The 22,453-nt window shown below is 40.3% G+C and overlaps 1 protein-coding gene across 1 annotated transcript in view; it reads left to right on the top strand.

Annotated features, from left to right (window-relative positions):
* The window catches only part of Snd1 (staphylococcal nuclease and tudor domain containing 1), a 399,970-nt gene that overhangs the window by 234,437 nt on the left and 143,080 nt on the right, over positions 1-22,453 (top strand). The window contains exon 15 of the mRNA XM_050141445.1: positions 22,029-22,170. Coding sequence (XP_049997402.1) covers positions 22,029-22,170 — 142 coding nt within the window. The remainder of the gene's footprint in view (positions 1-22,028; positions 22,171-22,453) is intronic.

The raw sequence follows: 22,453 nt of genomic DNA, 5'->3' as shown, positions 1-22,453 counted from the left end.
TTTTTAACCTATTCTGTGAATGAGAATTCTTCATGATAAAAGGTCAAGTGTAGGTTATGAGAGAAAGTATAAGAATTACTTGTGACTTCTTAATGAGTTTTTTTCTCACAACTTGCCTGTCAGGTGGACAGAACAGAGGACTATGTGACTGTGCTAAGAGATAATAAATATAGAAGATATATAGAAGAATCGGTGAAGAATACTTCTGAATCCCCAGCAGGCTATGTCCCTAGCAGTGTTTTGCTGTGAACACTTACCCATGCCTGTTTAAGATATCCTCAGACTGAGCAGCGCCCTGCTTTTTAAGAGGGCTTTTCCTACAAGATACTTAGTGAGTGCCTACTCCTCGTGGAAACTGCTGTAGGCACTGTGAATCTAACAGTGATGTGTGAGAGGCAGAGAGAGACAGAGAACCTGCATTCAGGTGGAAAGAGAAGTGAGGGCAGCTGAGGGGTGCTGAAGGATGCAGTGTTGATTTCACTCTGGTGACCAGGGAAGCCGCCCAGGATACACACTGTCCTTTTAAACGCCTGTACTCAGTAATGACCAAACAGGGGATTGGTATGTGCCATCAGGTGAGAGGGACCACAGTGTACCTGGAACCGAAGGAGAAAGAACCAGTGAATCAGAACATAGACATGCAAGGCATGTGCCTTGGGCCTCAAGATGACAATACCAGTACAAACCAACTCCTCTAGCGCTTAGAAGAACTTGAGTGTAATGTCCTCTCCTTGTGCCATGTTTACATGCCTGGCTACAGCCTTTTGTATTGGTGGCTTATTGTAAATGTGTCTGGCCAAATCTTTGTTGTGTGGGTGCCCTCATACCTATTAGAAACAGTGGGACTCCAGTGAGCTTTTCTTTCAACATAGGCAGTTAGCTTAGGTAGCAGATTAAACAGGGTTGTCTATGTCATGTGAGCTAGGAGTAGTCTCTAAGTTATGGTCTCTTCTAGTAGGTGAGATGCAATGATAATGTGTGTGTGTGTGTGTGTGTGTCTTAGAATCCTGAGAGGTCAAGAAACTACCCGCTAATGACCTTCCAGCCATTAGCTAGTGTCTGGGTGCATGTGCTAAGGTTCATTGTTGCCAGGGGTGATGCATCCAGTACTCTGCTATTCAGCCTGTTTCGTCTGGGGTCTGGCCTGCGAGTTATTCTTGTATGTATGTTTTTAGTTTCTATACGTATGTTCTGTGGTACTCTCAACAATATTTTTCTTAATAGCTGAAGAGGTTGGTATCATAAGGCTGGGGACTGTTCAGCTGCAGAGAAAAACATTTTATAAATACTCATTTTGTAAAACACAGTGGAAGCTCCTCTACATGAGAACCATCTGCCTGTGGAAATGTTTATGTAAAACTGACACTCCAGGACCTTTCCAGAGCTGAATTAAACCTTGGGAAACTATATCGTTTAAAACTAAAAACATGTTTTAAACAAATTAGTAAATCACACTAGTATGATCATCTGCACCTCTCCCAAATAAACAAACAGCTTGAGGTTAGGTAGCCCAAGTTTACATTCCTGCTACAGACTTTGCTCTGGCAGGAACGTTAGTGGGGTAGAGGTAGATTTCCCGAGGCCCTCACAGCACAGCATCAGGAACTCTTCAGTGATGCCCCTGATCATGATGCTTTCTGGTGTTTTTTAGCCCTTTAGTTGTGATTGCTGCTATCGATGGTACTTGTGCAAACTTCCCTTCAATTTTTAATGTTCATTATTTACATTATTATTCCTAACCCACCGACTCACCCTTAAACTGTGGCTTTTTTATGGATCTATTTTTATTCTCTTTTTTGTCTGTATATTGGAAAAAATGGTTTGCTCTTAAGTTATTTAAAAATAAATGCCAGTTAAATGTCCCTCAGTGACCACATAAATAAAAGAGGAAAGCTTGAGCAGGTAGAAGACTGGAAGTGAAAAGCTATTCAATTTAAATAGATGTCAGATATGACCTTGTCTGCTTGAATCACAGATTATTCAGCTACGACTGCAATTTTTGGTGGCCTGTGTAATAAAGGAGGTTTGTCTTTTCCCCTTTCTCACCTCCCTGTCCCTTCATCACAGTGTTAAGTATGAGTATGAGTTGAGTGCCCTTGTGCTATTTAAGTGAGAAGTATTGGTTTTCTGCTCCCTAGAGCATGCCAGCAATTTTGCTGTCTGGGGGACAGGTAGGCATGTAGGGTCATGGGTGAGCAGTGTGCTGCTGATGGAACATAGACCCCTGTAGTAATGACTGTGTGATGTACACTTACATAATAGCTTCATAAAAGTTTCTTAATCTCTTAAATTTTCAGCTGTGCTCCCGTACGGCCCCAGATTGACTATCACTTTCAGTTTTAGGTCATGATAAATGGAAGGTTTTGTTGAGCTGACAGTATATGCACTATGCTGCCAAAATAATTTACTGCAAACTGTTATTTATGCATAATGCTGCCCTCCATTCTCCTCCCACCACAGTGCGTATCCTTGGAGAAAAAAAATAAAATAGGAATAAGTATATGCTTTGTGTCCTAAAGACACTCAGGAAATGTGCTCTGCAGAAGACGTCCTGTCATGACTGTAGACAAATAGCCTGTGGTTTTGTCCCGGAGTTAACTGTGTCTCACTTTGGAAGTTAAGTCTGTGCCCATTCTTCATACATCTTCTCTTGGAGTTTTAATTTCACAAGGCCAGGGATGAGCATGCGTTGGCTGACTGTGTGTGGTAGGAAATAAGGACCTAGGCATGAGAGTGAGAAATGAATGAACTCTTAGGAAATGAGACACTGGCCTGGGCTATTCTAGGTTTATGAATGGCAGATTCTATTTAGCATTAGGTTGAGTTTCTATAAGATACACAATTCACCTGTGTAATACCAATTTGATAGACCTCTGTTTGTCTATGCCTTGTTTAAAAACTGGCTCATCTGTATCTTTTACACTAATTTTCAGGGTGACCTCTAAGGAAGAGTCCTCACTACCAGGCCAGTAACTTAGGTCTTAAAATATCGACTAATGAACTGGCAGACTCATGAGGATTGCTCGGTGAATTCGGCCAGCTTGGTCTACGTAGTGAGACCCAGGCCAACCAGGGCTACACAGTGAGACACTGTCTCATAAACAAGAAGTGACAACTTTCTATATTTTCTTGTTTTTCCAGGTATAGAAAGTAGGTTTTTATAAGCACCAGCTATTTACCTTCTTAAAGTCTGGTTTCATTTCAGGGCCTAATACCCCTAATGTGAATCCAAGCACAAATTTGTCTGGCCTGGTTCTGCATCTCTTTTTGTTTAAAAGGCAGTTCTATGCGGCCTGTTCCAGTCACACATCCACACTTTCATTGTCAGTAAGTATAGTTGTTTCCTGATCCTGTCTCTTCTCCTTTCCTTGCTAGTGTAAAAAAGTTGAACTTTACATATCAGTATTGTTGGTTTTGCTACAGCGTTTTCTGCCATAAATACTGTCTCCTGTAGATACAGAGTGTGAAGCAGGTAATAAAATAGGGCTGGTGCATGGCCAACTGTTGTTCTGGTAGATGAAACAAATCAGTGAGAATTCCAAAGTGAGAGAGCACAAGTTTCCCACCCTTTGAGGGCAGCCAGCACTGTGAGTACACATTGCTTCCTCTGCCTCCATCGCTTCCTCTCCCGTTTGTGCTTAGGGAGTTAGAGTGAGTCAGTGTGTATTTGAGAGTTCCTCCCTGTCATCTCTGCTCTCTTTGTTTTGATGCTTGAGGAATTTTAATGATGGAGTGTTGTTGACTGGTAACACAAAGAGAGGTGAGAGCCTATGCCCTCTCCAGTCTTGTCTCCTCTCCTGTCATCGCTGGTCTTTCTACTCTGGTGCGTGAAGAGTTTTAATGATTGCGTGTTTGATTATCGGTTCATCTGTTAGTTATTTGGTGATCAGAAGAAGTTGGAGTATTTGCCTGTCTGATCATGTTTCTGTAAACAGCAAGGTGTGTTGTACTGCTAGAATGGGGGATCTTCTGATATTATGATGAAAACTGTTAATTTCACACTTATTCACTTGTTGAACTGCCGGGCATTGTTGGACATTTGTCAACTTATGTCTGTTTATTGCCCAGTTTTCATACTGTTTTTAAATATCTCTCTCTCTGGCTGATTCTATTGAAGACACAAATATTAGTGATAGAATTGTGTGGGAGTTTAGTCTGGAGTGGTACAAGGGCTAGCTTTGCAGGGGACAAGATTTGAGAAAATCAGATCATGGGCTCATTACTCCTGAAGTGAATTGAACCATAGAAAGAAGAAGACTTCCAGGGTGAACCAGTAGGTCTTGAATTGGAAAGTTAGTAGTCCTCTGTTGAAGTAGGCAGGTTTGTAGAAATGGTTTTGTGTGGGGTTTTTTGTTTGTTTGTTTTGTTGGTTTGGTTTTTTTTTTTTTTTTTTTCCCGGGAAGCTCTTCCTCCCTTTTCTGATTTTCTTGTGCAGCACGGCTTTTGTTCTCCTGAGATACCACAAACTGTCTTCCGTTCTATAGTAGACTTTGGGCACTTAGTGTTAACTTTCCCCAGTTCCACATGGAGCTGAATCTTGATGGAAGAATAAGAAGCATATTTATTCTTTTTGGCTGAAAAATATTAAAAAGATGGCCAGCAAGATAGCTCAGCAGGACACTTCCCAGCAAACTAATGACCTGACCTTGATCCCCGGAATCCACGTGGTAGGTGGAGAGAACTGCCTCCTGTCAGCTGTTCTCTGCTGGTACACTCACACAGTGGCACGCACAAGCGAGTAAATATAAAAACAAAAATTACTTCTTAATGTTGAAAGAGTTGGAGGGAGAGAAGTTTCTTGATAAGTCCAGTCAAGGAGCAAACCTTATCAGGACTCTGTTAAGTCATGCCCACTGCAGTTCCCCTAGTGTATCTTTCGGCCCCTTCTTCCTCTCTTCAGATTCTAGAATTCCATTCAGCTGCCCTTCTATTCTTTATAAGCACTGACAATGATACAAGTGCTTATTCTTTGAACTTTATTTTTAAGATCTCTTTCTTCCCTTCCTCTGCCTTAATCCCACAGCATGTCCTAATTGTCTTTGGGGCCAGCTAGGATCTAAATTACTGTACAGATGGCCCAAGGTCAAGACCTGTGCTTCTTAGTGGGGTTTCCCTGGCTTAGAGGAGTGGCCTGGGGTGAGAGCTATATTTCCATACTAGCCATGCTACTGTACTGTATATTTGCCATCCTGGGCAAACAAAAAGAGTTAGCTCACTGTCGACTCCATATTCTCTAGGGCAAGCATGTTGTGCTCCATAAAGAAAGGTTGTACCTTGGTCAGAAGCTATAGCAGTAGCATTGTTATTCTCCTGTCTTTCTTGTACCCATGCTTTTGAAGCTCAAGTTCTTACTAACCTAGGAGAAGATACTTCTTTCTCTATTTTCTTCTTTCTTGAAACGGTTCAACTGTGTTGCATGTAATTGACTTGGATTCTCTCCACACAAAACCATGCCCCACAACTCCGCAGTGCTCGGCATCTATAACGGCAAGGGGACTGCTAGCTTAACAGCCTCTCCCAGGCTGCAGAGATGGTCTGAGACGTTTATTTTGTTCTGTTTTTGAAACAGGACTATCCCAGACTGGCCTTGCCGTCTTCCCGCCTCAGCAAGACAGGTGGGATTATGTGCGTGCAGTATTATGCACACCTTTTCTGTATTTCCTTGGGTTTTTTTGTTTTATCATTTTTCTTTTCTTTTTGTCCCTCTTTCTCCCAATTCCACTTCCTTTCCATCTCGCTTCTTTGAACCCCACTCCTACTATCTCTGTAGAAAGATTTGGATGTCATCAAGACCACCTCGATTGTGGCAGTAAGGTTGAATTAGTCATTTGCCCTCATACTCATGGTGGAGGGCATTGTTCTGTTGGTTTGTGGCAGAAGAGAGGATTGGTCTATAGAGCCACATGAGTCTTTTGTAGCTAATTTATTTATTTTTTTTTTTTTTTTTTTTTAGCCCTTGTTAAATTCCCTAGGATTGCAAGGGCACACTCTCCTCCAAATAAATCAGAAAGCATTTATGGTTTCCATGAGAACTTTCACAGGATTATATTTCAGCATCGACTACAGTCAGTGGTGGTTGTGTTTAAGTACTTCTTAGAGAGTTTTAATACATTTTTTTGACTGAGTTGTATTTCTTTTGTGTTCTTTGTACAATGTAGGGCACCAAATTTAGGACATGGGCTCTGGCTTTTATTTAGTTTTGAGTATTATCAGGGCAATTGTTCAAGACTTTGAAATGAGCAGGAAGATCCCTTCGTGTACTTCCAATAGAATGCTGGCTGTTACCCTTACAAATTCTTCCGGGGTGTTAACGATTCTGTGAGTTTCTCTTTGTTGATTTATTTTTCCTGGTCCTTTTTGCCCCTTTGTAAAGAGAGAATATGGCTTGTGTAATTCCTGAAGACATGTGGTCCTTTTAGAGACATAGCCGAACTGTGCTCTGTGAGAGAAATAGCTTCAAATTCAATGTTTCTACTCTAGATATTTTCAAGTAAAAATTTTCTTCAGCGTTCCTAGTGACCTGTAAAAGTCTGCTCCTCACTCTCCTGAATCTGTTTTCCCTCGTAAGTAAATGGATTAAAATGAAGCTTTATAACGTGAATATTTCTTTCATCCACAAAGTGTCTGATTCTATATACCTTCTTGGAATGGCATTCTGTTCATTCAGATTTGTCAGGGTTGCGGTCTAGAGATGATTGATACCACTGTTTTTGGTCTCAGGCCTTTGGATATTTGAGACAGGGTCTCATTTGGTAGCTCAGGCTGACTTGAATCATGGAATCCTCCTGCCTCTGTCCTTAGTAATGGGATATAGATACACCCCACTTTGCCTAGCACTCATCCACAGGCTTTTGTTGGAAGAAACATCAAGTTAATACAGCAGTTAGGGTAGGAAATCTGGAAATCGAAGGCAAGGTACAGTATCTTGACCACTGGTTGGCTGTGTCCCAGCTCTGCTGCTTAATACCTCTGAAGAAATGCTGGGTCACGTGACTTCCTGGAAGCAGATCACACAAGGATCTTGTTTGTCACCTCTTACGAGGAAGACATTTTGATCCCTACATATTCAGTAACCTTAATATGTTACTGCCATAAATTGTGTTATAGAAAAGTCTCCTTCCAGTACGAATGAATGAGTGATAATAAACTCTTCCATGCTCCTTCTGATTTCTTGTTTAAATTTGACTTTACTCATGAGTGCACATGGATGAGCTCCATAATATCAAGTTCTGTCCAAGTTTGTTTTCTATTGCTGTGATAAAAATGCCATGACCCAAAACAATTTAAGGAGTAAAGGCTTCAGTTCATCTTACGACTTAGTCTATAATGAAGGGACCTTAGGAACTAGAGCCAGAACTGAAGCAGACATCCCATTTCAGTTAACTAAGGCATAACCTTTCCTTTGTTCAAAGAAATTTGCAAGAAAATTTGGAGTCTAGGAGTATTTTTTTCTGAACCAAGTAGTATTTCTTTCCAGAGAGAAGCACTTCTACATATAGATTCTATAATCAGTGGTTCGTGATCTTCTTCCTCTTCCATTCTTTGAGCACATGGATATTGCTCCATGAATCTGTTTCATGAACCCAATATGGTATAAGTAAATAAATGTTAGGGTATTCTGAAGGCATTCACTAGCACTCCTGGTTCCTGGGTTGAGGTGTGTGACTGGATTCTGTTGTATCTCGTGTCCACAAGTGATGTGATTGAACTTGAGGTATTTCTGTGCCACCCTGGCTCCACTCTCTGCTTCATCATGGTAACTACTTAGGCCTAGATTGAACTCATTTTGTCCTGTGGCTATCGCTTATGTAAACGTTTCAAAGCAAGTCATTTTACTAGCATAGACATTCTGCTTGCTTGTATTTTAAGCCTTTATTTAGCATGTTTCCAACATATTCCCTAAAGACTGTGTCACACAGAATTTTGGAAACTCTGCAAACATCCAGATATTCTTGAAATAGAGATCCGGGTACCTTTGTGGCTCTGTTCTTCAGGAAGTTGTGTTTTCAGGAGGAAGTTCTAGAATTTCTGATACTACATTGGATTTGGAAGGTTCTGAGAGCATAAGCTGTTAGTGGGGTTTCTAATCTGGAGAAAGACCTGTGTTCTCCTGTGCACTGCTGCAACGTACATAGAAGCTTCACTCAGTCTGGCCTATTCATTTCCCTGGCCTACAGGAGAATTTTCTCAGATTAAGGACTTTGATTGCTGTGGTGATTGAAAGAAAATGCCCCCCCCCCCCAAGGTAGTGGCATTACAGGAGTTTAGGAGTTGTGGCTTATTGTTGTGATGGAGGATGGTATTGTCTTGGTGGAGGAAGTGTGTGACTGTAGAGATGAACTTTGAGATATCCTATGCTCACGTGAGAGAGACTACTTCCTAGTGCCTTTGAGTCAAGATGTAGGACTCTCAGCCCTCTCTAGCAACATGTCGGCCTGCATGCAACCATGTCACACCGTGATGATAATGGACTGAACCTCTGAAAATGTAAGCCACCCCAGTTAAATGTTTTCCGTTCAATGTTGCCGTGGCCATGGTGTCTCTTAACAGCAGTAGAAACTCTGAGACAATTGCATTCACTCTTTACCACAGGCAGAAAATTTCTTTTTTGAATGTTGTCTCTTCTTCATTAGGACCCTTGTTCTACTTCCTTTTGTTTATGTCCCTTTGCGTCCATTTTGCCCTCTGATCATGTCCGTCTTTAGCACTTACCTAACCATGTTACTACAACTTTGTATATGTTGATAAATAGGAAACTTAAAGTTGGTACTCTCTTTATTAGCTTCTAAACCGCTAACAGGAACGAGTCACTTCCGTGCTTATTTACAGTGCCTTATTTAGATTTGATTTATCAAGTAACACATTTCAAGGAGTGAACATCTATTTGGAAAAAAAACTGATACTAGCTCAGTAAGTTCAGAATTAACTACTGGTTAGTAACTCTAAGTAGGCTTGTAAATGGATTTTTTAAGAGTGTGCTGTTCTAGAATAGAATCAGCATTAGCAGCAGCATAGGCTCTAGTGTCAGATTATTGAAATGCAAGTCAGGACTCCATTACATATTACTTTGTCACCCTAAGGAAATTACTGTTTCTTTTAGCTTTCCTGTCTGTAAAATGGGTGCAATGATGGCACTTGCTTCTTTAGATTGTGGTATGATTGAATTAATTAATACGTGCAAAGTATTCTGAACAATTGTCAGAACAAGAGCCCAACAGAGAGCAATGGTTGAGACTATGTGTTATTTGTTACTAAATTGTTTAGCAGTCTACTCAGCACACGGAAAGTCCTCTGTGATAGCTGTCATCATTTGTAGTATTTCTGTTTCAGATTCCTTATCCTCAAGGTCTTTTCCATTGCTTTATATCTCTCTTGACATGGAACGTGTGCCATCTTGACATGGAACGTGTGCCATCTTGACATGGAACGTGTGCCATCTTGACATGGACTGTGTGCCATCTTGACATGGAACGTGTGCCATCTTGACATGGAACGTGTGCCATCTTAGACTTGTTGTTATTTAGTGCATTTCTCATGTAGATCATTGAATGAATAATGTATTTCATAAGAGCGTTTTAAATGCTAAACATAGTGCTGGATATTGAGAATTAAATCAGACAGATGTATTTCTATGGACATATACAGTTGTTTATAGAATTACAGTGGGGTTTGAGCAGAGTCCTGTGAGACTGTACACCAATGACCACAATTTATTCAGGGTGGCCTGACAAGTGAATAGTGGCTGGAGCTAGAGTTTTGTCAGTGGGCATAGGAAGGCAAACTGGATTTGTATTCGTGAAAAAAACACTAGTATAAATGAGTGACTGGTGAGGGGTGGGGCAGGAGAATTAAATAAGATGTCGTGCAGAAACAATGCAGAGAACTGTCACAAATAACTCTCTGGTGGGAGTATTCATTTTCCCACATGGTAAATATAGTGTTCACGTGTGGTTTACCTTAGTACTCGAATTGTAAAGCTACAGAATGAGGCTAGGAGTAAGCACTGAATATTGCTTTAGGAAGGCTTTGAATCCCCTGGTACACCAAGATCTACATCATAAGTACCATGAAGATGTTTCTCTGTGGGGTTGTTTCATTGCTTTGTAAGCTTCTTATCAACTGTTCCCACTTCTGCATGGAATTGTGGGTACGCTTTATTAATCTGTTGAAGAGCATGACTTCGAGGCATTTTTACAGCGTGACCCGCCTTACTAGGAACACAGTTTTAAATTCTCACACCAGGCTGATGTGTGAGGTTTGTTTATTTTGTACCTTTCTGACTTAGAACCATAATGGTCTTGTTAAACCTTCATTCCTTTGAAAAGGGCTGCTTAGTTTGTCATCTGTGCTGGGAAGCACTCTGCTTAAAACCCTTTGATTGAGTCATAGAACAGATTCCACATCAGCTTCCCATGATGTTTTCCACATCCTTTTACAGCCTATTCAACATCAAAAATATTTGTCTCAAAAGGTAAAAACAGATTTATTCCAGAGAGCTGGAGGGACATTATCTGACCTAAGTGATTGTTGAGTTTATCTGGGCAAAACTGAATTAGTCTTAAATGTTAGTTGTAAGAATGCACTTTTCCCCCTTACACAGAAAAACTTTGTTTTTAATTGAATCTACTAGAAGTAGGTGAAAAGCGGAAAAGAACAGTCAATCTGTACGTCTACGCCAGGAAGATTTCTCTGTCAGTACACCTGTTAACCAGATTTATGCTCCCCTTTCACCTGTGTATGTGTTGTAAGCTCTTTTCAGAGTAGAGACCGGACATTTTATCCTTTTTCAGAAGTTCCTATTAGTTGGCATGTATTCGTTGTAGAAAGTGGTAAGTTTAATGGGCAGTTTTCTTTTCATGCCGTGTGTGTGTGTGTGTGTGTGTGTGTGTGTGTGTGTGATGGTTATGCACATAGCATTTTGTATCTGTATAAAATCTAAGAGTAAGTAGCAAAAGGTTGTGATAACAGTTTTCCTGCAAATGACATAATGCCGTTCTTGATGGTTCATTACATTCTTTTGTGGAGGCTGGAGAAATGACTCTGTGGTCTGGGGCTCATACTGCTCTTTTGGAGGACCTAAGTTCTGTTTTCAGCACCCATGTAGGACAGCGCACAACTTCCTGTAACTGCGGCCCCAGGGGATCTGATGCCCTCTTCTAACTTCTATCAGTACCTACCCATATGTGTATTCACACAGAGTGTGCATGCACGCACAACTCACACAGATTTAAATGCACATGCACGCACACACACACACATACACACAGGATACACACCCCATATTTTATCCTTTCTTCTCTGGCATCATGCTGATGTATGAGTTCTGCTATTTGTTTGTTTATTTTATTTTTTGGCTTTGAACCATAGCTGTTTTAAACCTTTGTTCCCTTGGAGGAGGGCTACTTAACTGCCCCCAGGAAGCCCTCTGTTTAGATCCCTTAGAATCAAGGAGCATTCCTGGCACTGAGCTGGTTCATAGTGAGACTGTGGGAATATAGTGCTGTAGTAAACACGGGTGTCGACTTAGACATGCTGTAGCTTTTCATTTTGTTTTGTTTTAAGGAAATTTCATAATGATTTCCTCAATGTTTGGAAGTATTTACATTCCTATCAGCAAAATACACGGATTCCCCCCACATCCTTGCCAGCTTCTTTTGGGGTTGTGATTTGGTTTTGATTTTGATATTGTGTGCGTGTCTGTGTGTGCTGTGTGTGTATGAAAGACTGAGGTAAGATGGAATCTCAATACAGTTTTAATTTGTATAATCTGATGGTTTAAGAATATTCATCATTTTTCATCTTTAATAGCCACTTGTTTTCGTATTTTGATAACTGGTTAAAAAGGATTCCAAATGGTAAGAAAATAAAACCAAGAATTAACAAAGAGGATTGGATGAAATTAAAATTTTCTGCATAACATTGGAAGTCACAGAGTGGCAAGACTGATGTTAGAATAGGAGAAAACCTTGACTAAACACCCGAGAGGATTAATTGCTAAAATACATTTTTTTCTCAACTATGCAATCAATTCCTAGAAGAGGACATAGGTGTTATTAGTACTGTTAGATGTTTTTAAACAGTACCACAAAGTAAAAAAGCTAGATTTAAAAAACAACGTATTTTACTATTATGAAAAACTACTGAGTAAAATAATGGGATTTTTAATTAGATACATTTTGTGTCATTCAAAATATTACCTTTTGTTTTAGTTAATAAGTTTCTGGCACAATGGTTTATATTTGTCTCCTTATTGAGGAAACTTGAACTTTTCTCTTCCAAATTGTATAATTATCTAATTTTTATTAACTCTAAAAGCACCAAACTTTGAAAAGACCCAATTAAGCATAATAAAAATGCTTTTAGTTAACATTATGGACCAGTGAATGCTTCATGTATGGTTGAGACCTCACTATTTATAATCTTACATCTATTCAGTCAGTAATCTACATAAAGAAAATATTTAGGGAAAATGCCTTTGACCCATCTAATAGCTGTTTGACATTTACCTTACATTTTTCTGAATTTTATGTTGTGGGCCTACTGGCCGACATTTTTAAAATCCTTTTCCGAAGTTGTGTTCTTTACTATAGTAGGGCAGAGTTTTGCATGGCATCAATTTCCTTGCCCCTGAGTTCTTGATTTGCCCATGAAATGAAAATGTGTGCTTCGTCAAGCCATCTTTAAATCCTTTTCTCCACACACTTCATTTTAATTATCTCTTAAGCCATTTTCTGATTCTATAATATATTCTTACCTCTAACCTAAAAGATACATTGGACGTAATAAAAATCTGTCTGAAACTTTAAAAGAAACATTATATTTTACACCTGTAAGTTAATTCAGCCTTGCAATAGATACCCAGCTATAGCCTCTGGTTGGTACACTTTATTTCATATCCTAAGTGCCATATGCCATCCTAGGTCACTCTCGTGCCTCACTTCTGAAGTCACAATTATGATATTACCATAAAACTTTGTTATTTGTGCCGAGAGTCCTGGAGCACACCTTTAATCTTAATACTGGGAGACAGAGGCAGGCAGACCTCTGTAATTTTCAAGTCCAACCTGGTCAAGAGTTCCAGGCCAGAAAAGACAACATAATAATATCCTGTCTCAATAAATAAATAGGTAAATAAATGTTCTTTTTTCTCATAATTTTTATATTGATTTTTATTGAGCTCTACATTTTTCTCTGTTCCACTCCCTGCCTCTCCCCTACCCCCACTTATCATCCCCCAAGATTTATTATTTAATTCTTAGAAAAAGGCAAAGAACTGTTGAAAGTATAAGCCTTTTTGGGTTTCCCAGTTGGCTATGTTGTGCTTTTTTTTCAGTGTTGCCTCGTCCGTTTAAAGGTTTATTTGGATAAATGAGGCATTTACACTAAGAAATTGCATGTTTGGGCAGAATATTTAATTGGAAAATAATTGAAAGGTGTCTCTCCCAGTTTGTTATGCTCTGCCTGTAAATACTTTTCCCTTACAAATTGATACTTCTGAAACAGAAAAAAATTGCCATGTCTCCTGCCTAATTTTAGAGTAATTACAATTGTTTTATAATAAAATAACTTTATCATAGCTAAAGCATTCAGCACTATCAAAAGTATAGTGTATTGCTGTACTGATGCATAATGAAAGGGGTTTATTACTGATTGGATGCTATCTGAATAGGATAGTCTTTCTCCTGAATAGAAATATAAAGCAGTTCTGTATTCATTTGCCTAACTTCAGAGAGGTAAGACATTTCCTCTGTGAAATATGAATTGGTTTTTTGTTTTGTTTTGTTTTGTTTGGGGGGGGCAGAAAATACCAACAAGAGTGTGAAAGACGTGGATCTGGGAGGCACAGTGCAGGCAAAGGACATGAAGGATTTCCAGGGTCTTGATGTGGGGAAAGGCTGGCAAACCTCATGCCAATGTTAGCAGGAGGTTTGGAGAACCTCTGAGTGGAGGATCCAGAGACAGCTGTTTTGTGTGGAATCGTAGAACAAAAGCATGCCAACCAATTGAACCAAAAGTTATAATTGTGTCCTATTGAAAAGTTAAGAGTACTGACAGATAGGAAAAGATGTAAGAAGAGGGTTTGAGATGATTTGGGCAGAGGGCAAGAAAATAGAGGTCTTGGGAAGAACCTCACTAGGCACTCTCAGCCCTACTCTCCTGACTACACTGCATCTCATGAAGGATGTGGGTTAAACTGGGCATCTTTAATCCCAGCCCTCGAGAGGCAGAGACAGACTCTGAGTTCGAGACTGTCCTGCTCTACAGAGGACAGCCAGGGTTACATATCTCCAAAAACAAAACAGCAATAGAAAAGATGAAGAAAGAACATGGGGGTTGAAGACAGGAACAGATCAAGTTAGTGTATGTATTTCCTTATTGTATTAGGTGTGTGCTGTCATCCTTTTTATATAAAGCACACATATGCTCCCAACATCCACAATTTATATGCCCAACTTAGCTTATATGTAGACTAAGCTGAAGGCATATTTCCTGTTGATGATAAAATGCAGATTTTTACCACTAAAAGGCAACAACTTCATTTCTAAAGGTTAAATTGAATGATTCTCACAGCTTATTTCAGCTGGTTAAATTTGGGAAGCTGAAGGTCATTCAATAAGAGAACAGTCTCTAAACCTGTGTAGAATTTTTCTTTTACTTAAGAATTATTATTTTATTCGCGTTAAATCAACTGCTTTTGTTTCCAGGTAGGCATAAGGACTAAGTGCAACCTTTTATTTCTTTTTTTTACACTTCTTATTTGCGTGAGGAGGTACAAATGGACCACAGCATATGTTAGAGGATAAGGGGACAACTTGATATCGTGTTGTTCCAGGAATTGAACTCAGCTGGTCAGCTTGGCAGCAAACATTTTTTTACCCTCTGAGTCATTTTTGCGTATGTTTTGTTTAAGATGGGTCCAGTGTAGCCCAGGCTGGCTCCATATGCAGATGAAGCTGGCCTTGAGCTACTTGCCCCCACCCCCCACATGCTGTGCTGGGATTACAGCATGGACCCTGATTTTTCTTATTTGAACAAAGGACTTGGACTCTGGTCTGTTGAGGATGGCATTTGCTCCTGCAGCTTTCTTTTTAACTATTGCCTAAGAGTTGAAACATTGTTATGCAACTTTGGGAAAACTGGTTAGATTGTTTCACCTATTCTCTTAACCTCTGTCTCATCTAAACCATTTTCTGCTTAGAAGTTTTAAAGTGCTTTGATATGCTCAGGTTTTTATAATTTTTTATAATTTTTTAATTCATATAAAAATAACTAGCGAACTGTTAGTTTTGAACTTATCATGTTTCTCCTACTTAATGATGTTAGTTGACTAGGGTAAATGTTACCTTGAATTTAAAATTAAGGAAGTACATTCTTCGTATTCAGGTAATTTTTACCTTTTAAAATTTAAAATATGTGCAGGTAAAATATATTACCTTCAGCATATAATTCACATTTGTGAGCTTTGACAAACGTGCCCCATACATACACTTTTCCCTTTTGAAAAGGGGTTTACTTGTATCCCATGACCTTGAACTCACGGTGTAGCCAGAAGCTCTAGGATTATAGGCTTACACAACCATGATAGTTTTATATGGTCCTGTGCATGGAACCCAGGGCCTCATGCATATTAGAGTAGCACTCTTCCACCCTAGCCCTAACTTGCTTTTTGGTCATGGTGTTTCATTGCAGCAATAGAAACCCTAACTAAGAAAATTACCATTGTGTTTGTATCATTTCTACTGCAGGGTACTGTTAGATGTCATGGTTTGTACAATTTGTTTGACATGCTGATGAACTGTTCATTAAAATCCAGAGCATATTCTGTGGCCTGTCACATGGTCTGCCTAGGACTGCCGTGACTGTCAGTCAGCACACCACTTTGTGTGTTTTTATCCTCAACACAGAAATTAATCTTATCTTTCTAGTGTTCACCAAGTCCTCCTTTTTTTTTCTTCAGTATTGAACATGGGAGAAAGAAGGACACATTGTCAGCAGAGTCAAACAAATGAATCTTTTATAGATTCCAGTTCTTTGTAGCTTTCCTGAAATAATTCTGTCTACAAAATCAAGTCACAAAGGATTTAGTTCCTCCTTATTTGGAAGAGAGGCCATCATGGAACTAAAGTTTCTGTCTTCTCCTGGTTCCAGTGATAAGCACTCCATTCTGGCTTCTCGTCTGTACTTAGCTTGTAGGTTCCCTTTGGAAATTTAATTTAGCCAATTGTGCTGCGTTCCTTCAATAACAGATGAGGGTATAGAAGTTTTAACTTCAAGAGAGCAGATTTCTACCAGTTTGTGCATCTGCAGATGTCCTCTGAAGAGATGGAGCTCAGGCCTGGACACCTACTTTTGTGCTCTGACATGTGGGAAACCTGAGTGATGTGATGTCGCAGCTAAGCCAACAACTGGGGAAGATGTAATCCAGACATCACTTAATGAGAGACTATTGATGGCCGAATTTCAGCACCTTTAGTGGGGAAAAAATAATGACATCTTGAAATTTGCATTCAAGTGGATCTAGAAAGCATCATACTCAGTGAGGTAACCCAGACCCAGGAAGAAAAATATAATATGTACTGACTCATAAGTGGCTTTTAGACATAAAGCAAAGAAAAACCAGCCTACAAAAGCAGAGAACCTAGACAATAATGAGAACTTTAAGACATACATGGATCTAATCTACATGGGAAGTACAAAAAGACAAAATCTCCTGAGTAACTTGGGAGCATGGGGACCGTGGGAGAGGGAGAATGGTAGGGGAATGAAGAAAAATATATAACGCAATAAAAACAATAAGAAAAAAATTGTTATACTGCCCTTTTGTTCTATTGAGTGTTTTTCTCCACAACTCTCACCTGTTTTTTATTCCTGTTAAATGTGTAGCATGCTGAAGTCTGCACACACATACCAGACCCCCCTCACACACTCTTACTGTGAAATATTAACTAGCCAGGAAAGGGTGGCTTTAGAGTTTTAAGTGCTTTGTGGTCACACTAGAGCTGGAGTACTTGCCCCAGTGTCCTCCCTACCAGAGCCCCATTTATTTCAGGAGGTTGTCATGCTGTACAGTTGGCTCCTCACGGAGAATCATAAACCCATTCCAAGAATTAAAATGTCACTTGTGGCCACGGAACCAGGCATGTGGAATGGAGGAAAAGCGTGGAGTGATGAGTGGTGTTTTTGCCTTTTTGGTAGGGGACGTGGCTGTGATTTGTCTTCTGGGCTGCTGCAGAAGTAATCCCCCTTGTCCGTAGAGCCCGCACTGATAGAAAACTATGGCAGCGAATGATCACAAGGGTCTTTAAAATGGAAGAACACGATTGCTTCAGTGTCCTTAGCGATTAGTTCTGATCTCACATTCTTATTTGTATCTGCCCTCTTGTTTCACTGACTATGTATTGCTATTAGTTGGCCCTGATGGGGCCCAGTAAGACAGACAGCTCTAGACAGGAAGAGGCATTCTAAGGGGAAAAATACCTGTGGTACCCCCAAGAAACCTCCCTGGGGACATTGGTTTCTTCACCATTGAGCTTCCTGGGTGCTGAGTTCATCTGTATTAACAGCCTCACCTGTGTATGTGATTTGGTTTGCTCCAGGTTGTTCTTGATGTTAGTGGGAGAGTGCTTCTGGTGATGTGAGCCCACTGGTGAACTTCCTTATTAACAGTTCTCATTTGAGGCCTGCACATGATAATCCTGAGTGGTTACCTGGTAATGAGTAGGCTTCCCTCTTCCCATTTCCCCATGCTCTTTTGAGTCTTTCATGTCTACCATAAGGGATTTTGGGGAGAAGATGATAGGAATAGGATTTCTTTTGCTGACAATAGGTGCATGTAAACAGCTTCACGAACTCTCGTTTCTGTAAGTTGTTTTCTTCTCGGATGCAGGCGACTGAAACTGTGTACATACTGCCATCACCTGCACCTGCTGTCCTAGGATTCCACTTCATCAGTTCTCCCAACTTTATCACTCCACCAACCTTGGTATTTTCCAAAATTATTTTAAAAAATTAGTTTTAGGTGTGGTGGTGCATATGCCTTTAATCCCAGCACTCGAAGCAAAGGCAGGTGGATCTGGTCTATAAAGTTAGTTCAGTACAGCCATTTGTAGCCACGGGAAAGTGCTTGTTTGGTTTGGTTTTATCTTGGTCTTTAAGGCAATTTGATTTATCCTGGACTGTCCTCCACCTCACTAAGTAGCTGAGAATAACCTCAAACTTGTGATCCTCCTGCCTCAACTTCCTAGTGCCGTGATGAATTACAGGCATGCACCACCACTCTCAGTTTATACAGTCCCAGGGCTTGAGCCCAGGGCAAGCGAGACAGGTCTTCTGTAGCCATGGGTAACCCTGGATTCCGGAAGCAGCCTCCTTCTTCTAAGTGCTGAGATGATGTGTATCTGCCACCATGCCCAACCCATAGGACAATACTTTTTAGAGAAGAGTTATAGGCTAGCTGTTAAGAGCAATTTTACATAGCCACAGAAAGATCTAGTGGAAGGCTGGGGAAGTGGCTCAACAGGTAAAGGCCACTTAACCACAAGCATGATGACCTGAGTTCAGTGTCTAGAACCTAAATAGTGAAAGGAGAGAATAAACTCCTGGAAGATGTTCTTTGACCTCCATGTGCATGTTGTGACGCATACATACAGTAAATACATGTCTCCACATTTGAAAGATTGGGCCTACGCCAGAAGAGGGCAGAATTAAGACGTCTTTATATCCTTTGACTCTCTAAGGAATGTCCAGTCTTTCTTGGGGGTCATTCTAAGTCCTGTTGCTCTAAATTCGAGATCTACATCTTAACTGTTTTGAAATGAAGTTACCCGGGCACGTTTGTTGCATCATTACTTTCTCAATTTCAAGGTGTATTGAGGAGGCAGAAACATTCCTTAAAGAGATGCCATCCACAATAGCAGGTTAAACGTGGCTAATGCAACCTTGAGTTAGCTGTTCTCAGAGTACAGAAAAAATGCACGTGCCTGGCTTGTTGTGAAGCACAGGCAATGTGAAAACCACTAGTGCAACACAAAGGAAAGACTTCTGCCCAGAAGTACAGCTGCTGCTTTATTATTTACACCAGTGGAGGAGAATATTGGTATAGATAACAAAGAACCATATCTAACTTGTCTGCTTGGATTCTCAAAGCCTGAGCCAGTATAGTAGCAGAGAACTATGGCAGTAGTTCTCAGTCCTTTTCTGAGGAAGTTAGCACACAGAAAACCCCAGGGTGGGAGCCTAGCCATCTAAGCAGAAGTACTCAATACTGCCTTGAAACAAGCATTCTGTGCTACACTTCTCAGTGTTATCCTGAGTGAGTTGTGCTTCTGTGTTATTGGCAAAGGACTAAAACTATCATGCTATTGATATCTTTGAACTTTATCACAGTATTATTAGCCTTAAGATCTGTTGGTATCTTTGACTTCATAGAGTAGAAACTGGTCTTTGTTATATTTTATTTCTTATAATCAAATTTTATCTTGCTTACCTTTCTCTTTCTAACCCTAAAAATGTCTGTGAGACTCAAAATACTTTTCCATGCTTGCACAAGGTTTTTGAAAGGCAACTGACCTAACCATATTCAGTCCATTTTGTTGTAATATACTCTGAGTTTTAAAATAATTTCTACATCTAAATTATCAGAGGGCGATTCATGGCTACATCACCCGAGGAAAGTTACCAATATTCTTCACTATTGTTTTCATCTGAGCCACTGAAATAAATGGTCTCAAGAATTTTCATATTAAAAAAGAGCATGCTAAGCAGAGAAGTACTTGCCCTAACAAGAAAAGACAGACACCATCCTGTGGCTGTGACTGAGATTCGAAAGAGCTGACATCTCTTGGTTATTACAGTCAGTTTAATTGACTTCCTAAGATCCTTTCATTTTTAAAACGCTGTCAACTTGGATGAAGTCTCCATTCTTCCTAATGGGTGTTCCATGCCAATTCGTCTCCTCGCTAAGCCTTTGAATCCTTGCCTCAAGAACATGGGCACTCCTTGTCATATTTTATAATTTTGCATCTGGAAGTAAACATGATAAGCCTTTAAAGTCCATGCCTTCAATTGCCGTCAGTTTTCATTGTTGACTTTTGCTTCAAATCCCTGCCGTAGTCAATGGCATGCCTTTCCATGTGTCATTCTGGAGACAGTCTGGTAGACATGAGTGGAATCAAGGCCCTCTAAGGATTTTATTACATAGAGAGCAGTTGGGTTGCTTGATTGTTCTGAACAAGCATCTTCCAGATAAAGCAGGGAATGTTTTACCCTGCCTCTTGGCCAGCTTAGCCAAATGGGGAGGATAAGGACACAGCTTCCTTGTTAGTATTGCCATTAAAGGTGTGTGTGTGTGTGTGTGTGTGTGTGTGTGTGTGTGTGTGTGTGTGTTAGTCCTATGAGCGTCTCTTCTCCCCCGTTCCCCCAGATATAGTCAAAAGACAGTGATGAGCAAAAGTCTATTTCTGGAAAATGTTGGTAACTCCATGTTTGGAGGAAGACTTCTTTTTCAGTGCTACTGGGTTGCCTCATGATTTGCAATAATCAATTTGATAATTGCTGTTGACTTACTGTCTCAGCTCATGAATAATGCCCCAAATTTAGACTAGTATGGCAAAAGGATTTGATTCAGGTAGTGCTTTTGTCCCTTGGAACATTTGTCTTGCTTGATTGTTCTGGACTTCAGCCAACTGCCAGAAAGGCATTTTTCCTTCTGTATGTGTGTAGTAAAATATGTGTCACATAAGTGTTCACTAGGGGGGTTTCCAGCCCACTACAGCTCATTGTTAGCTTGCCTTTTTTACCATTGTGCTTTTAGAAAGATTGAGAATGAATAACTGTCTCTCCTTTTCTCTAAGACTCTGTTTGAAGGGAGGATGGATCTCATTACTATAAATATTGTTTTCATCATAGCCTACTTTGCTGATTCTGAATGAGAGGAGCACCTTTGGCTGCTATGGAAGCTCCGTAGTACTTGATGGCTTGTTAAATTTTCATTATTGTATGTACATTAATTTAGATACAGTATCTCTGTTGCTAGGAGAAGGAAGCATCAGAAAGGAAGAGCTTGGTTGAGCGCAAAGTGCTTGTATGGCAAAAGTCAGAAAAGTATGCAGAGCTTGCTGTCCTCAGAGGGGGTTTGCAGTTCTGCTGGCTGTACTGCAGACCTCAGAAATTCTTAAATCCAGCCACTATTCCCCCAGCATATGTAATGTGATATTTTGATGCTTGCTTACTCCATCTTCGGTTTAATTAGCTTGAGAGAGTGAAAAAATATGAAAGCCCTTAGCGCTTGTGTGGCCAAGAGCCTTGAGACTCAAGATGTTCATGCTTGGTTCTCTTGAGCAGAATGCATGGACTGGTGTTGATGCATTAAAACTGTTTGAAAAATACTTGATGGGCTTTTTAAAATTTCTATAATTACTTGTGCTGATGTGATGTAATCTTTGTCTTCATGGGACACAGTTTACTATTATATATTTCCCTGGGTGGGAGAGTATTCCTCTGACACACACACCACAGACACACCTACATCTCTTCAATATGCATATGAAGCATGACTAGCTGGGCTGATGTCCAGAGAAGACCAGATTCTGGACAAGGTTAAGAAACCAGGGAGCTTGAAGTCTTATGTAACCTGGCTTCCATTACAAGGATTGTAGATGCAGTGTGACATGGCTTAAACAAGGTTCAGTTAGTCACCATAGAAGGACAGTAATTAGTTTTCTGATCTCAGTTTTATTTGCCCCAGAGCAAGAGTGAACTCAGTTTCTAGGCATTCACCAGCAAACATACACTGAGTGCTCAGTTACTGTATGGAAGGAAGCACTGAGAATGCTCTGGGAACTGTTGTTTGACAATATTTCTTCTAAAAAGGTCACATGAGAACCACATCTGTGTCATATCTTCAAAATTTCAGATTTTTATGTGGTTATTTGCTTATTTTTCTCTGGACTATTTTATCCCAAAGACAAAGGAACATCTATTTGTATCCACTGTTCTCCAGTAATTATTTCTTTTTTTTTCTTCATCAGGACACCCAGAAAGCAAAGCAGTTCCTGCCCTTTCTTCAGCGGGCAGGCCGTTCTGAGGCCGTGGTGGAATATGTCTTTAGTGGCTCTCGTCTCAAGCTCTATTTGCCTAAGGAGACTTGCCTCATCACCTTCCTGCTCGCAGGTGAGTGCGTGCCACAAGTGACTCCCAGTGTCCCTCCTTGGAGCCTCAAGCCCTCCTGTTTTTCCTCCATTCCTCCAAATACAGGCCTTTGGAGAATAGTTGGCAAGACAGCACAGAAACTCACCCTACTTAGATGGAAGGAATAGAAAATGAATAATAGAATTCTCCTACTTGGCATTAGCCGTTTGAGTTCATCTGTTCCTGCCATGTCAGTAGTTAGCAGTTCTCGGGAGATGAACTGCACTACCCTTGGGGTTTCCCAGGTGATGCCACAAGTGGCATC

The sequence above is a fragment of the Alexandromys fortis genome, unplaced genomic scaffold (genome assembly GCF_014885135.2).
Source record: "Alexandromys fortis isolate MF-2015 unplaced genomic scaffold, M_Fortis_MF-2015_v1.1 scaffold_44, whole genome shotgun sequence".
Lineage (NCBI taxonomy): Eukaryota > Metazoa > Chordata > Mammalia > Rodentia > Cricetidae > Alexandromys > Alexandromys fortis.
This window is presented reverse-complemented; position numbering and strand designations above follow the sequence as displayed.